At 42.2% G+C, this 16,160-nt stretch overlaps 1 protein-coding gene across 1 annotated transcript in view; it reads left to right on the top strand.

The window, feature by feature from the left end:
• Positions 1-16,160, top strand: part of LOC124038304 (attractin-like protein 1) — a 354,502-nt gene that overhangs the window by 81,062 nt on the left and 257,280 nt on the right. Inside the window, exons 6-9 of the mRNA XM_046354014.1 lie at positions 6,051-6,225; positions 7,058-7,145; positions 12,599-12,854; positions 15,452-15,635. Coding sequence (XP_046209970.1) covers positions 6,051-6,225; positions 7,058-7,145; positions 12,599-12,854; positions 15,452-15,635 — 703 coding nt within the window. The remainder of the gene's footprint in view (positions 1-6,050; positions 6,226-7,057; positions 7,146-12,598; positions 12,855-15,451; positions 15,636-16,160) is intronic.

The raw sequence follows: 16,160 nt of genomic DNA, 5'->3' as shown, positions 1-16,160 counted from the left end.
CTGGATCTTATGTGAGCTACATTTTGTAATTAATAAATTGGCTAAAGTTGATTAAATTGACAATTCTGTTAACTGTCTTGGGCAAGTTTGACATTGAAAATGCCTGTTATCTAGCTAGCTACAGTAGATCATGGTCAGCTAGTTAGCAACATTAGCCTGGCTAGATGGCTGCAGATTGTCTAGCCATTTTAAATGCATGAGAAATTCATAAAAACGAGTTTAGCTTTCTTTAGCTAGACTGTTGGTTTATAAAAGCCATCTAGTTAACTAACTAGCTAACTTAGATGATGAAGCTAGGGCTAGGCGTTCTTGATGATAATGTGTGTTTGTGTCTATGGGTGAGGGGTGGGTAGCCTAATACCGAGGTGTATCCTAGCTATCTACATGATTTAAGTCTGGCTTTTTGACAGGTTTCAGAGATGGACTGATCTCTAGCATCCTCTCGAGTCAACAGTGTGTGCTTACTTTACTGCAGGAAAACATTGATATGTTAGCTGTTTCCCTCTGGACAGCAGATCATTAGTATAGCTTGTAGGCAAGGTTATGTAACCTTATTTAGTCCTACCTGCTGTGGTGGGTTTTAAATGATTGTTTTTGAGGTAGAATTACTGTCATGTTATTGATGCCAAATTGCTAACCTTACTTGCACCTTCTCTATTCCAGAACCAATGGGTGTGCCTGAGTCTTATCACCTCTCAACTAGGTTAGCTGTTTCAACCTGGAACAGTATTCCAGGTTTATATATAGCACATGCTCCACTCTCAAGTTGAACTTGTTGACTGATGCCATGGTGGCGGCTGCTAAAAAGAAGGTAGCAGCTGCGAACCAGAAGACTGCATCCTGGGCAGCCCTGTTCCACACCTGCCCTGTTTGTCAGGTGAGTAGGATTGTTTTGTATTGTATGTGCCTTTTTAGGTTCCTCTCCATGTGTAGACTATTGTACTGGCCTGTGTGGGACAGTCTTTCATGTGTAGTAGTTTGTTGTATCGTATTGCTTAGTTTATCATTTGTGTCAACTTTGAATTCAAACTAAAGCCACAGATTGTTAACTTCCTCCATGTTGTACTTGACCTTTATAGAGGCAGACCCGAAGACATTCAAGCAGCACTTTGAGAGGAACGATTCCAAGTCTCCAATGGCCCCGGTACTGGTTGATGTGCAGGCCTATGTAACCACACACTCAAATGGACCTACAGCTGGGGCAAGATAGTGTAAACCACCATGTTGTCAACTAAATGCTGTCCTCAATGCTTAAGTTGTATTGTCAATGGCTCAATTTGTGGAATTCTGTGATCACTCGTCGTCTTTAATGTTATGATTATCAGACACACGATGACCAGGATTTGAGCGCTGCAACTGAGACGGAATGACGTCAAGGGACACGCTGAGACCCTGAGTATGACAGGAGGTGGGCCGGATATTTGTAACAACGATTTCAAAGGGGTGCAGGCACACTAGCACTCCATTTTTATCTCTATTCCATGACCAACCTTCTCTCTAGCTACCCCTTATTCCACACTATGCCTTTTATGGCCCAAGGTGCCTCAACTTTGGGCACTTTGGAACTTTCCATCTTATCTCTATAAACGCAGCCTACCTTCACCCATTTTCCCTATGCTGCTTTCTTCCCTTGTTGTGCTTCTGATTTGATAACATCTAGACTCAGTAACATGTTTAAAAGTTTTGTGGTGTACTGTTTCGCTACCCTTTTCTCCTGTGTAGTGCTGTCCTCCTGCTTTTTCCTGGGGTTCAGACTGAATGCAGCTCACAAATGACAGCAGCAACATGTACCTGTTCAATTGACAAGCAGGGTGTTGATATAGCTGTGTTTAGAGATGGCTTCCTTGTTTTGAGTGTTAATTGTGTTTCTCACTCTGCTGGAGTTGATCTAGTGTTTTCTATAAAACCTACCTTACGCATGACATTTGTCCATTTGTAACTCGCCCATCGCAATCACAATATGCTGTTTTATATTTTGTGCTGGTGTCAGCTAGGGATGACGTGCAGGAGTTTGCAGGGATTTGTAGTCTTGTATGATGTCGACTTTGATGCTAATTAGCCTTTTCGAACCTGAGAGTAAACAGAGCTGAATATATTGATGAAAGTCACCTTGTCCGAGGTTTACATGGTTATCGAAACATCACGCCAGGGTACGTCTGCACGAAACACAACCCTTATTTGAAGTGTTTCTAAAATCCACAATGGATCAAATGAATGCTGGTAAAAACAATTGGGACCATTTCAATGTTTGACCGCGAAGTTTTCTGGGTATTATGACGCATCCCCTGTGGGGCTCAATTGTCTGTTCACCAAGAGGAGAGACCTTTATATTCCATGTCTGCCATCTAGTGGTAATGGAGGTTTTGTTCTCACTTGAATACTGTATGTTTTGGTGATGTATTCATACACATATTTACTCTACTTTGTTCATGAGTTTTCATCTAACCTCATGACCGAAAACAGGCATTGTTCTTAATGTCATAACCCTCTGGAGTCTTCAGTGGTGTTATGTGGACTGTGTCCATGTGCATTCCATAGGAAGTGCATCCCTATTGATAAAACTAACACAAATGTGGTTGTATTGGACATGTGAGGCATGCACTTCTATGTTTCCGTTCCACTCCCTGTATGATCTGGATGATTCCGACTGTGTATCTCTTAGTTGGGCAGGATATCAACCCTGATAACATGGTATTTAACCCATTAGATATCAATGACGCGAACAATCAATATAATGATTGGGTTGATCCTGGCATAAATGTCCTGACTATTACCAGAAATGTTAAGCAATTTAACAACCTGTAAAGAGGCCACCCGATTCTGACATTGGTAGTTTGTTTCATTGATATCCTTGTGTCAACCTTGGATTGAATTAATATTGAAGATAAACGTGTTTTATATTGGGTGATTTACGAGAAATGTATTTAAAAGTGAGAACCACTCACTGCTTCTGATTTCAGCTATCTGTATCCCCTCATTTATGATCCCACAAGAGTGACCAGTTCATTTTCTCATGCTTATTGATCATAGGTCAGTAAAAAAAAAAGTTGTATAAAGTTTTTCCTGAATTCTGCAAATTACAAAAAGTATCAGAACAAATGTACTCACCTACTTCGGATATCCCCAAAAATATATTTTACAAACAAATTCCAAGAGTCCTAAAATAATATGAAGTCATCTTGGAAAATCGTCAATCAACTGTTGAGTAAGAAAATGCATCTCCAGCTATCCCATCTTCATTTATTGTTGGAAATAAGATCTATAGTGATCCTGATGGTATTTCATGTGAATAACTTCTTTATGAATGTGGGTTCCTCTGTCAAAGAAATGGAAAAAACTGATGGAAATCCCTTCGATAACATTAAGGGACATTTCCCTTCTCTGCTTCAGTTTGATCCTCCTGATGTAATGGAGGTAATTGGTAACTTAAAGATATCAGCATTGGTGCCTCTTTGGTGAAATCAGTGTCTTCCTTGATTACAGAACCTCAAAAGTATATCTTCACCAAATCTGGTATTGTACCTAACGATTAGGAAATTGCCAAAGTTATTCCCCGGTATAAATCTGAGGATCCAATAACTTTGACAAATTAAAAATATCTATATATCTGGACTACCATGTTTTTTTAAATCCTAGAAAAATAGCTGTATAAGAGAATGTTCAAATATTTAATTCAACACTATTGAACACCAATATGGTTTTTGTAAAAACTACGCCACATATGGCCCTTTTGCAACTTGTGGATAAAATCTGTACAGACCTTAACAATGAATACACTCTTGGCATCTTTTTAGATTTATCCAAATTGTTTGACACGGTTGATCATGAAATATTACTTTCTAAAAAAAATATTGGACACACTTACTCATTCAAGTTTATTTATTTTTTAATATTTTTATTTGTACTATTTTCGACATTGTAGAATAGTGACGACATCAAAACTATGAAATAACACATATTGAATCATGTAACAAAAAAAGTGTTAAAATCAAATATTTTATATTTGAGATTCTTCAAAGTAGCCAGCCTTTATCTTGACGACACCTTTGCACACTCTTGGCATTCTCTCGGCATTCTCCCATCTCCAGAGTTTCTCTGTGGAGATGGGAGAACCTTCCAGAAGAACAACCATCTCTGCAGCACTCCACCAATCAGGCCTTTATGGTAGAGTGGCCAGACAAAAGCCAGTAAAAAGGCACATGACAGCCTGCTTGATGTTTGCCAAAAGGCACCTAAAGGACTCAGACCATACGAAACAAGATTCTCTGGTCTGATTGAACTCTTTGGCTTGAATGCCAAGCATTGGGGCAGCAGGGTAGCCTAGTGGTTATAGCGTCAGACTAGTAACCGAAAGGTCGCAAGATCAAATCGCCAAGCTGACAAGGTAAAAATATGTCGTTCTGCCCCTGACCAAGGCAGTTAACCCACTCTTCCTAGGCCATCATTTAAAATTCTGAATTAAACACTGAATGGAAAAACAACAAAAGAGAATGACCGAAACAGTTCTGTCTGGTACAGAATACAAAAACAGAAAACAACTACCCACAAACACAGGTGGGAACAGGCTATCTAAGTATGGTTCTCAATCAGAGACAACGATTGACAGCTGCCTCTGATTGGGAACTATACCAGGCAAAACACATAGAAATACAACACACAGAACAAAACAGAATGAAAAACATAGAATGCCCACCCCAACTCACGCCCTGACCAAAGCAAAATAGAGACATAAAAAAGGAACTAAGGTCAGGACGTGACAGCAGCAAAGTGATGAAATCTGTTGTTATCATCAGAAAGATTTGTGGTTTGGTTCATCAGGCTTACATCCTAACTCTATACCGATATCTCATTTACTGTAGTATTGCCTGGGCCAGTACATATGCCTCCTTCCTACACAATTTACTCATCATACAAAAGACTAGCCACCTCACTAATTACCTGGCTCCATCTGCACCTTTGTTTAAGAAACTCACTATATTGTCTAATTATGACATTAATGTACCCCAATTATGCACTTTCATCTACTTTCATCTTCAAACACTCATACTTCCCAGACAGTTTACCTAAACCCTTCAATGGATTCTTCCAGGTTCTTTCTGAAATCCATCTATATGACACAAGACACTGCGATAACTTTCACCCTCCCCACCTGCGCACCTCACATAGTCAATTCTCTATCAGATACAGAGGTACCACACTCTGGAATTCTTATCTTTACTTTGCCAAAACCTCATCATCCCTCAATCTGGGGGTCAGCCTGATGAACCAAACTACCCAATAATCCCCTCCATGTATCCTATCTCTCTCTATCTCTTTCTCATACAAACTCAATCAATCAAACATGGTATACTGAGTATATAATATACAATTATAATTCATATGCTTTGTTTAACTGATTGAACACACTTTTGTACTTTTACCTGTGGTGTGGCTCATCACAAGCCTTTTGGGCTTACAACCTCACCTGTATTATCTGTACTGTTTTGTCTTTCACTTATTTTCCTTGGTGCAAATAAATACAACATACAACATAATACTTCATCCTTACAGTAGAACCAACCAAGCACCTCTCAATGAGACAGAGCCGGTGCCACTGCTGTTTTACTAGTTGCTGGTCATTGATTATAATACACTAATGAGGTTTTCTCCACTGATGTATTGGGTTAGACAGCGTGCTGGCCCATAGACCCGATCACATCCACCCATTCCACTGTCTGTCCCCCACTCTAATAGAGGCCAACAGAGGCCAATATCATCGGTACTTCTCAAAATTGGGTTTGTTGAATCAGTCCCTCCCTCCTGATTAAAACCCCTAATGGTTCTGCCACCAGTTGGCCTCTGGGTGGTGGGGTCCTGTTAGCATTTGAGGTCTTCACCATCATGGCTGACCCCCCTCATGACATAGGCTGTGTTATCAGGCCCTTCACCAGCAGGTGGTGCTGTGGTGCTGTGTATTGAAGTATTTTTGATGACTCTTTCGCTACAAACACACCTCATGTATTTGTAGGTATTTGTCATGTGTTTGAGTCATGTGTTGTCATCCTCTCCAGGTCCAGACTGTGCTCTGTCAGTACCATCCACAGAGTCTTTTTGGGTGATGCCCAACGTCAAGCCCTTCGGACAGTCTCTGGGCAGGGCCTCCCATAAGACTGTGGTCCACGGGAAACTCATGTGGGTCGTTGGAGGATACACCTTCAACTACAGCTCCTTCCACATGGTGCTCAAGTAAGGCACTGACTGAAGAGAGGCCTGGAACTGTCTGTCTTTCTGGCTGTGTGCCTGTCTTTCCCCCTCTTTCTCTTCATCTCTCTGTGTCTGTTATGCAGGTGAATGAGGACCCAAAAGCGACTTGGCGAAAACAGAGTCTTTAATCCAGTAAAGTAAATCTACAATCATAAAGCATAATTCCACTCGTAATGACGAGAACAGACTGGAGACTCGATCATGAACTGCAGGTTGCCTCGGGAAGGCACTTGAACGTAGCAGACTCAGACACCTGCTCACCACGCAGCATCTGAGGGAAACACGACACGACAGGGCGATACACAGACACAGCACGGTGAACAATAGACAAGGATCCGACAGGGCAGAAACGGAAAACAAGGGGAGAAATAGGGACTCTAATCAGGGAAAAAGATAGGGAACAGGTGTGGGAAGACTAAATGATTGATTAGGGGAATAGGAACAGCTGGGAGCAGGAACTGAACGGTAGAGAGAAGAGAGAGAGGAAGGGAGAGAGAAAAAGGGGAACGAACCTAAAAAGACCAGCAGGGGGAAAGCGAACAGAGGGAAAAGCAAAATGACAAGACAATATAAGACAAAACATGACAGTGTCTATTTACCTCATATATTTGTCTCTCTCCTTCCTGTCTTTTGCCTTCTCTCTGTGGGTCTTTTGCTCCAAAACTCTCTGTCTCTCTCTCTCATCTCGATTACTTCATCTCTCTTTGTCTCCCTTTCCCTGTAATATCTCTCTGTATCACTAACTTCTCCCTCCACTCTATCTATCTATTTGTTGAATGTTCCCAGGCCTGACTCTTTTTTCCCCTCTCTGCAGTTATAATATGGAGAGCAGCACTTGGGATGTGGTGCCAATCAATAGTGGTCCTCTGCAGAGATATGGCCATTCTCTGGCTCTCTACCAGGTAAAGCAGCTAATGGTCACAGCCCACTATCAGGGTGGATGTGTTCCTTCCATTTAGCTTTCTGTCATCAACTGGTACCATACACCTATATAGGGCTCTATACATCTATATACTGTAGGGTTCTCTCTCCGACTCTTTCTGTTTCTCTGGGGTTTTCTCTCTCCTTCACACATAAACTGTGTACATTTTATATAGGGTTCTCTCTGTCTGTATGTCTGTCTCTCTCTCTCTCTCTCTCTCTCTCTCTCTCTCTCTCTCTCTCTCTCTCTCTCTCTCTCTCTCTCTCTCTCTCTCTCTCTCTCTCTCTCTCTCTGTGTGTTGGGTGAGGGAGCTAAGAGGATTGCCTCCCTGGGTCTGAGTAGAGATAACATTGCAGTAAGATTTATGTGGGGACCTCAGGGTTTGTCAGAGAGCAGAAGGGCTGCAGGCTTTGCTTCGGCTAACTGACACTTTGTCTCACTAGGGGAAACAAGCATGACCACGTTTAAAAGGCCTGCTCTGCCTCTTCTCCCCTTGAAACTATAGGAGTCTGTCTGAATGACCCTCCCTGTTAAATAGAAAGGCTGCCTCTGGCATGTATGCGTGACATTAAACTCTTCCTTTACTACTAAACTTGATTTTATATTTGATGTCTTACTATGATTGCTGACCTAAGGCGATTCAGCTTTGCTTACGTGAGTTGATTGGGAGTAGTATTTACAGCTCAAAGGTTATGGCTAGAAAGACTGAGAAGTTTATTTTGGAACGACTCACTACATTACTTGCAGTTTAGAATGCTTTAAAATGGTACCTCCAAGGAAGACCTCACTAATTGTTTTGTCGTTAAAAAAAGCTGCACATACTAAAGGTTCCACATATTAACATACTTCCACTTACCGGTTTTAGAGCCTAAGCTGCAGTCTGTGTTTGGGACAGAGGTTGATATTTTTATTGTAGAGTAAAACAGCCATGAGTTCAGACAGAGGAAGGCGCGAAGCGAGAGAGATAACTGGGCCCAAATTCTGTCTTCTCCAGCAAGCGGCATTCTTTCAATTTTTTTTCTCGCTTACCCAGCGTGGAATTTTTGTATGGAGGTCAATGAGAAGACCTGTTATGGCTTATTTGATTGAATAGAAGTTACGTACCGATTATGTTGTTACGAGTGTGTTGATATAAGTAGGAATGGATGAAATATATTTGTGTGTTCACCCATCTACACACAATGCCCCATCATGGAAAAGTGAGAATATGTTTTGAGACATTTTTTTAAATGTATTGAAAATTAAAAACTTAAATATCTCATTGACATATGTATCCCTGAGTCAATCATTTGTTGAATCACCTTTGGCTGCGATTACAGCTGTGAGTCTTTCCACACCTGGATCAACATTTTCCCATTAATCTTTAATAGCAACTCCAGTATAGATTTGGCCTTTTATTTTAGGTTATTGACCAGCTGAAAGGTTAATTAATCTCCCAGTGTCTGGTGGAAAGCATACTTTTTTATTCTGTCACTCTGTCAATTAGGTTAGTATTGTACAGTAACTACAATGTGGTTGATCCATCCTGTTTTCTCCTATCACAGCCATTAAACTCTGTAACTGTTTTAAAGTCACCATTGGCCTCATGGTGAAATCCCTGAGCGGTTTCCTTCCTCTCCAGCAACTGAGTTAGGAAGGACGTCTGTATCTTTGTAGTAACTGGGTGTATTGATACACCATCCAAAGTCTAATGAATAACTTCCCCATGCTCAAAGAGATATTCATTGTCTGTTTTTAAATGATTTGTTTTACCAATCTACCAATAGGTGCAAGGCATTGGAAAGCCTACCTGGTCTTTGTGGTTAAATCTGTCTTTGAAATTCACTGCTCGACTGAGGTACCTTACAGATAATTGTACACTCAGAGGCCAGTTTATTAAGTACACCAACCCGTGACCAATCCTATCCAAAACTGCAAATGAATGGCGCTGATGGGTAGACTACCAAACTTGCTAACGGCCCCCGCTAATGGCCTGGTACTCAGTGCTCTCTGGAATTAGAATAATATGAATGATGAGGACAAATGGTGATTGCTCCAAAAGGGAGCCTCGGACCCAATATGCATGAATTCATTTTAAAAAACCCCTTTGAATGTACCTAAAGAACAACCGGTCGGATCCCCGTAAGGGAAGATCTGAAAGCCAATTGTTTTTGCTACTTTATTAAATTGAAGCCAGAAAGAGAGAGCGAGAGAGCGAGGCACAGAGGGAGGATCTGTAGGTTATTAGGGAGTGGAGGCATAGCGGTGTCGGTGTGTAACCTGTTTGCTTTTGGTCCCTGTAGCCTTTCTTTATCATTTCATTTTGAATTCTGTCATTTTAATTCCATTGTCCACTGATTAGATATTGCTAACTTGCTAGCCACACAAGCTGAGCGGCAATGCATTTGAGCGCATGCCTTTTTTTTTGCAACCTTTTCAAGGTTGCAACATATAGTCCCATCATGAAACCCATATGTTTTGATTTCGAAGACATTCCCAGGTTTATAGGCCTTTTCACAAATACATAAATAGTGGATACTATTCTGATAGTTGAGGCTGTATTAAATTGATGTATTAGACCTCTTTAAATGTAGATGTGCCGAAGGCGCACATCATCAGCTTATATAGAAGTCCGGAGATGATAAACATGTTGATGTTAATTAACGGTCTATTACCATGAGACCGGCAGTCATTTGCGTGACAATTACCGGCTGACAAAATGTCATGACTGCCCCTCCGTAGGTATGATTGTTGGTGCCAGGCACGCCGTATCCAGTTGCTCAGAAATGGCTGTTTAATGCCTCACAAATTATCGAAAGGACAGGCTACTTTGACACTGACAAACTAAGAATCTGAGATCAATAAAAACAATATTGTCTCTTGAATCCATCAATAGCCTAGGCCTAGTCGTGTGGAGACACACATATTATAGTCCTAAAAAAGCTTTCCAGATTCACTGACTCACCCAATGGTGCGCAGCTCACTCACCGGCGATGGCCAATGCGCTCTTGCCAAAAGCTTATCTCTCTTGTTTTACTTTGTAAAACAATGCTGTTCGCTCAATAGGCCTATTTAATAGGCCTATAACCGTCAAAGTTTTGACTCTGGTGTGAATACTATTTCTGGATTTGTGCAAACATTTCTAAAAGCATGTTTTCACTTTGTCATTATTGGTTATTGGGTGTAGATGGTTGTGAAAGAACATATATTCTATCCATTTTGAATTCAGGCTGTAACACAACATTTGGAATAAGTAAAGGGGTATGACTACTCCTTGAAAGCTGTGAGTGTGTGCATGTGTGGACAGTCATGGCTGTGTGCCCACTTCTTCACTATACCCCTATCTTTCACATGTTCCATTCATGTGCTTGCTTTGAACACACTTAGCCCATCAAGTGTTCCTTTCTTAGTCACAGTGGTGTACCTGCACCACTGGTGTCTCCAGGTGTCAATTCATCAAAAACAGAAAACTTTCCGGGAAATGGAGGAAACGTCTCTATATTAGACATTATGGCAGTAGAGACGTATTTAGTTGTACCTGTCTAACTCCCTCTCCTTCACTCTATTCATTTCCTCTGTGGGTGTGAAGAGCCCTGTTTGACCGCTGTTCTTCAGCCACCGGCCCCAAATACGGAAAGGAGCAATCCACAATTAGCATATAAATGGACACCTACGAGCTAGTGCAGCACAGAAATCAAGCCAACAAACCACATACACACACACACACACCCCTACTCTCTCCCCTCCATACACACCATCCCCCTCACGTCTATAATTCAAGAGTCCTCCATCTACCCTGAAATATGTCATTCTTTTCTATCTCCCCTCTAAGGATTGAGAGATTACCGTAAGCATCTGTCGCTGCTAGGAATATAGGCCGTCGCTCTTGCCCATTATCGATTTTATAATACCGACCGAAGCAATAGCTCATCATTACGCGTGCATTCAGATCATATCGTTTATATAACATCCCCTGCTTGGCATTCACATTTTGTATTCACAAATAAAAAATGTCACCTTCAATAAAAGTCCCACTTTGTCGGGAATCGAGCTTCTGAGGGAGGCGTGGTAGAAACAGAAGCGTGGTGGTTGCTGCTCAGTGTGTGTTTGGTACTGTGTTTTGTGCACTCCTCTTCCTCCCCCTCTGCTTCTACTACAGAACTCAGACCTTGAGAGTGTGAGAGAGTAATCTCTCGTGGACAGAGGCATGTAAAATGAATGGTATTGAATGGTATTAGGCTCTGTCAACAGGCTGTGGGAATGCGACGACTAACGAGGAACTTCGTTCCGGTACGCTGATTCTTCGGCACTGATCATTTGGACAAATCACGATTTCGCAGGTGCTCGCATCTTTCGAGTTTCGGAAGGGGAGGGGACGTTTGGCTCATAGACTAGCCTGAAACTTGCATAGTATCTTTCGTGTTAATATCTTTCTCCTCACATCTCTCCCCAGAACTTACTTAAGCATTTTACACAATTATGCAAGATTTTACTTCTGTTTTTCCGAGATTAGTGAAACGTGATTCAGGTGGGTGCTGCAGTGCGTGCTGAGGTAATTTACAAGTAAGATAAGCAGATTTCCTTGACAGAAAATACATTGAGGCGCTTAAGGCAGTTGGTTCCCTGGTGGGATGTGTTTGTGGCCAGGGATACGGTATAATTGGCCCCGTGCTGTGTAGCAACACAGTGTATCACCTGTGCTAGGATGTTCCCTTCTATGTTTCTGTGATGGTGGAGCTCCTCTAGGTTGACTGTACAGTACAATATGTTGCTTTATGGTTAGGAAATGGAGAGTTGCAGTAGCGTAGTAGTCTGCACTGTAAAAACAGCATGCCATAGCATGTATGACTGTATTGCTATCTTAGATCACTGCAATGGCTGTAGTAGGTTTTTAGTTGCATATACTCTAAAAGCCTTTAGTTGCATAACTATCAGGTTAAGGTAGTTGATTGTTATCTGTAGTATCAGGTGATTCAGTGGTTGACTGCCATGTGAGGCTATAGCAGCCGTCTTTCTTATTGATTGTTGGTGTTCACGGTGCAACGTAGCTATACCAAGTGTGTGTATTTGGGGGTGTATTTGGGGTCCAGCTCCCACTCTGGCAGAACCGATACACACTATGGAGAAGCTCAAGGTCCTGCAGCTCAATTAGACACACACACACACACACACACACACACACACACACACACACACACACACACACACACACACACACACACACACACACACACACACACACACACACACACACACACACACACACACACACACACACACACACACACACACACTGTCGCGCATACTGAACACAAGCATGCACAGAGCAGACATATTGTCGAGGGCAGTCGGTGATAGAAACCCCTTTAATCTAGTCTGTCTTTACAAATATAAACACAATCTCTAACACATATTCTCTGTCATCTCATGTCTGATGTTTGCCCCCCTCCTCAGGACGACATCTACATGTATGGGGGGAAGCTGGAGGCCGGTTCAGGCAACGTGACAGATGAGCTGTGGGTCTTTAACATCCCCAGTCGAACTTGGTCCCTGAGGACCCCGAGCAGCCTGGTCCAGGGACAGCCCTACGCCGTGGAGGGACACTCCGCCCACCTGGCTGAGCTGACCAATGGGGACCTGGTGATGATGATCATTTTCGGCTACTCACCCGTCTACAGCTACATCAGCAAAGTGCAGGAGTACAACATCAGTAGGTCCAATAATGGATGTATGGATGAATCAAATGAAGGAGTGAATGAAGTCTGTCCCTCCATCTATTCATCCATTGATCTCTCTTGTATGTCTTCTTAACCAATTGATTTGTCTCAGTCTGACGTTAATCAATCAGTCCACCCTCCATTAGCCTGCTATATATCTGAGCCAAGAGAATCAGAGAATTGGGTTGTTAAGTGGGGTTAACAGCCATGATGAATATTCCCCATTTTTATTTTATCTTTAACCATGCAAGTCATTTAAGAACAAATTCTTATTTTCAATGACGGCCTAGGAACAGTGTGTTAACTGCCTGTTCAGGGGCAGAATGGCAGATTTGTACCTTGTCAGCTCGGGGGTTTGAACTTGCGGTTACTAGTCCAACGCTCTAACCACTAGGCTACCATGAATGATTTACATTCCACATGTACCCGATGGCAGATTTCGGAGCATTCCAAAATAGGCAAGGAGACATCAACATCCGCAGATGACCTCAACAACGTTGTATTCATTTCATGGTGCTCAACGATTAGTACATTGTTGTTGGGGTCATCTTTGGGTGCTGCTGTCACTCATCTATTTATGGAAGGCTCAGGGTCTTTAATGTTTACCAAGATAACTCTCTTTTCCCATTAAAAAAACTTTTGTAGCACCATTACCTGCATAGTACTCTGTGGCAGTCTTATTCTTATGATGGCAAGTACACTTACTGTCTATATACAGACACGTATACACCCCACAGTATCTCACAGTATCTTTTTGATATTTTTTGTAAGATTGAATTTGAAAATTTATTAACAATACACAACATACACATACAAATGACAACATCATACAAACATCAACTACATCGCACCTGCCCAGACCCACTAGCTCACACCCCCATCTCCAGCTCACGCATCACTTTCCTCCATATGGCCTGAAACGGAACCATTTTGTTTCTCTCCGTAGCCCATGCATTTTCAATATTTAAATAATAAATCATTCGATTTTTTTTCCATTTTTGCTAATGATGGCTTATGATTGATTTCCAAGTTTTTAGTATACGTTTTTTCAAGACGATTGATAAGTAGAGAATCGTCTAACCAATCGGGTGTCTCACTACACCCCCAAATGCCATGTCTCCAAATACTTAGACAGACGGATTAAAAGTATGTTTACATTGTAATACTTCTGACAGCCAACTTTCTAGCTCCGCCCACAACTTCTGGAATTTATAGCATTCCCAGAAAGCATGGATTATTGAGTCATTATTAGTTTTACACTTAAGACACGACTCTGCTGTTGTGCTGTAGAATGTGTGAATGTTGTCTCTTGTATAATAAATTATATACATTAGCTTATAGTGGATTAAGTTTACATTTCCGTTAACTGTAATTTTGTTAGTTACGCTCCAACTTTCCCTCCATCATGTGCCAGCATCAGTTACTTTTAAGTCTTGGTTAGTTTATATTAGTTTATATTATTTTCTAAGAGATTGTCAGTTGGATATGTTCTCTGCAAGGTTTTGTAGATCTTCCGTATCATATGAACATCCTTTTCTGACTCAAATAAGGTTTTATCCGCTTGACTGCGTTAGAGTCAAGGTCCTTTGACCAGAGCTGGTGACCACTGTTGAACGCCTAGGTTTTCATACCAGCAGATGGCGCTAAGCTACAGTGTTTTGAGGAGTAACAATCAGGTGAATGCCTGCATTACGAAGCATTTCAGCCTATAGGAGATTCAAAGGCTGGACTGGGCTCACTGCAGCCCAGTCACATTAAATACTGTGGAGAGAGTTTAAGAGGGAGGGAGGGGACATCTACAGTGTTGGGTACTCCAGTCCTCGAGTACCTCCAATAGCACACAAAAAACACCTGATGGCTCTCTGGTCATTAAGAGGAGGTGGCACCTAGGCAAGACCTTCTAGGAGAAGATAATTAATGTGCCTGAGTTCTACAGGAAACTCACTTTATTACCTCCCTCTCTCCCTGCTCCTCATCTCTCTCCCCTCCCCTTACCTCTCCCTCCCTCATATATCTCTCCCCTATCCCTCCCTCTCCATCTCAAACTAGTCCCCCCCCTCAAACAGTTTTTTTCCGATAATTAGTTTTATTTGGAGCACTATGGATATTGTGATATTTCATTAAATTTAAAGAGTTGTGTCACCATTTAGAAAGTTGAGTCTACCTTTTAAGTGACTTTCTATAAGTGAAAGGAAGAAGGAAATAGTTTGTAAAAAGAGCTCACCTGACAAACTGTCAGTAAACTGTTTGACCTTCCCTCATTATCTACTTCTCACTTTCTCTATTTCCCTTCACTTGTGGGATTTGGGAGGTCTGCTTCTCAGTGTACCACATGCTCTGTGGCCTCCCCCTCTCTCCAGCTCTCCCTCCATCTGTCACAAGGGGACTTGAAGTACATGGTGGAGCAGCCCGCTGGCTTGGTTTGGCTCCCAGAGTCAGCCTTTTACACACACTCTCACTTGACACACCCAGCCACGCACACTCACGAGCATGGACGCTTATTTTCCATACCGTATGTCTCAAAGCTGATCCAATCATGTTGTCCCACTCACACTAAGATGTACTTCTCCTCTGCCTCTCTGTCACACAGGGACAAACTCCTGGCAGGTCCCTGAGACCAACGGGGCCATCGTCCAGGGTGGCTATGGCCACAGCAGTGCGTATGACAGCTCCGGCAGGTGCGTGTACGTCCACGGGGGCTACAAGGCCCTGCCTGCCAACAAGTATGGCCTGGTGGATGAGCTGTATCGCTATGAGGTGCAGACCCGGACCTGGTGAGTGCTATTAGGTTGGCAGAACGTGTCTGTCTGTCTGTCTGTCTGTCTGTCAGCATGTCTGTCTGTCTCTCTCTGTGTTTGTGCTTGTATCAGCAGATGCATTATCACTTGAAAGTTCACAGGCTGTAACAATTTACCAGTCCTGAGAAAACTGTGTAAAATAAGCCTATTTTCCCCAGTGCCCCAGTAACATTTATTTGCTAAATGTCGAGTGTACAGACGTTTGGCGTCTTACATTAGGTAGATGTTTAACACAGAGATGCTTGTCTTGCCTGTGTTCAGACACTGTGTCTAGACGCTCAGTGCTGGACAGCTGAAAGGCAGATTTGTCAAAGCACACTAATGCAATAGTCAGCATTGTGTTGCGAGGGGGTACTCATTATGTCCACATACCTAGACATTCAGCGCCAAGCACATGAAAGATACAGAAGGATGAGCTAGAGAGATTCACAGTGAAGCAGAGATTGTATACACAGTGTGATATGAAAGGAGGCCTCCGCTCAACCTTGACGGATGGATGAG

The sequence above is a fragment of the Oncorhynchus gorbuscha genome, linkage group LG06 (assembly GCF_021184085.1).
Source record: "Oncorhynchus gorbuscha isolate QuinsamMale2020 ecotype Even-year linkage group LG06, OgorEven_v1.0, whole genome shotgun sequence".
Taxonomy (NCBI): Eukaryota; Metazoa; Chordata; class Actinopteri; order Salmoniformes; family Salmonidae; genus Oncorhynchus; species Oncorhynchus gorbuscha.
The sequence above is the reverse complement of the archived record's forward strand: the minus strand, read 5'-3'. Positions and strand labels throughout refer to the sequence as shown.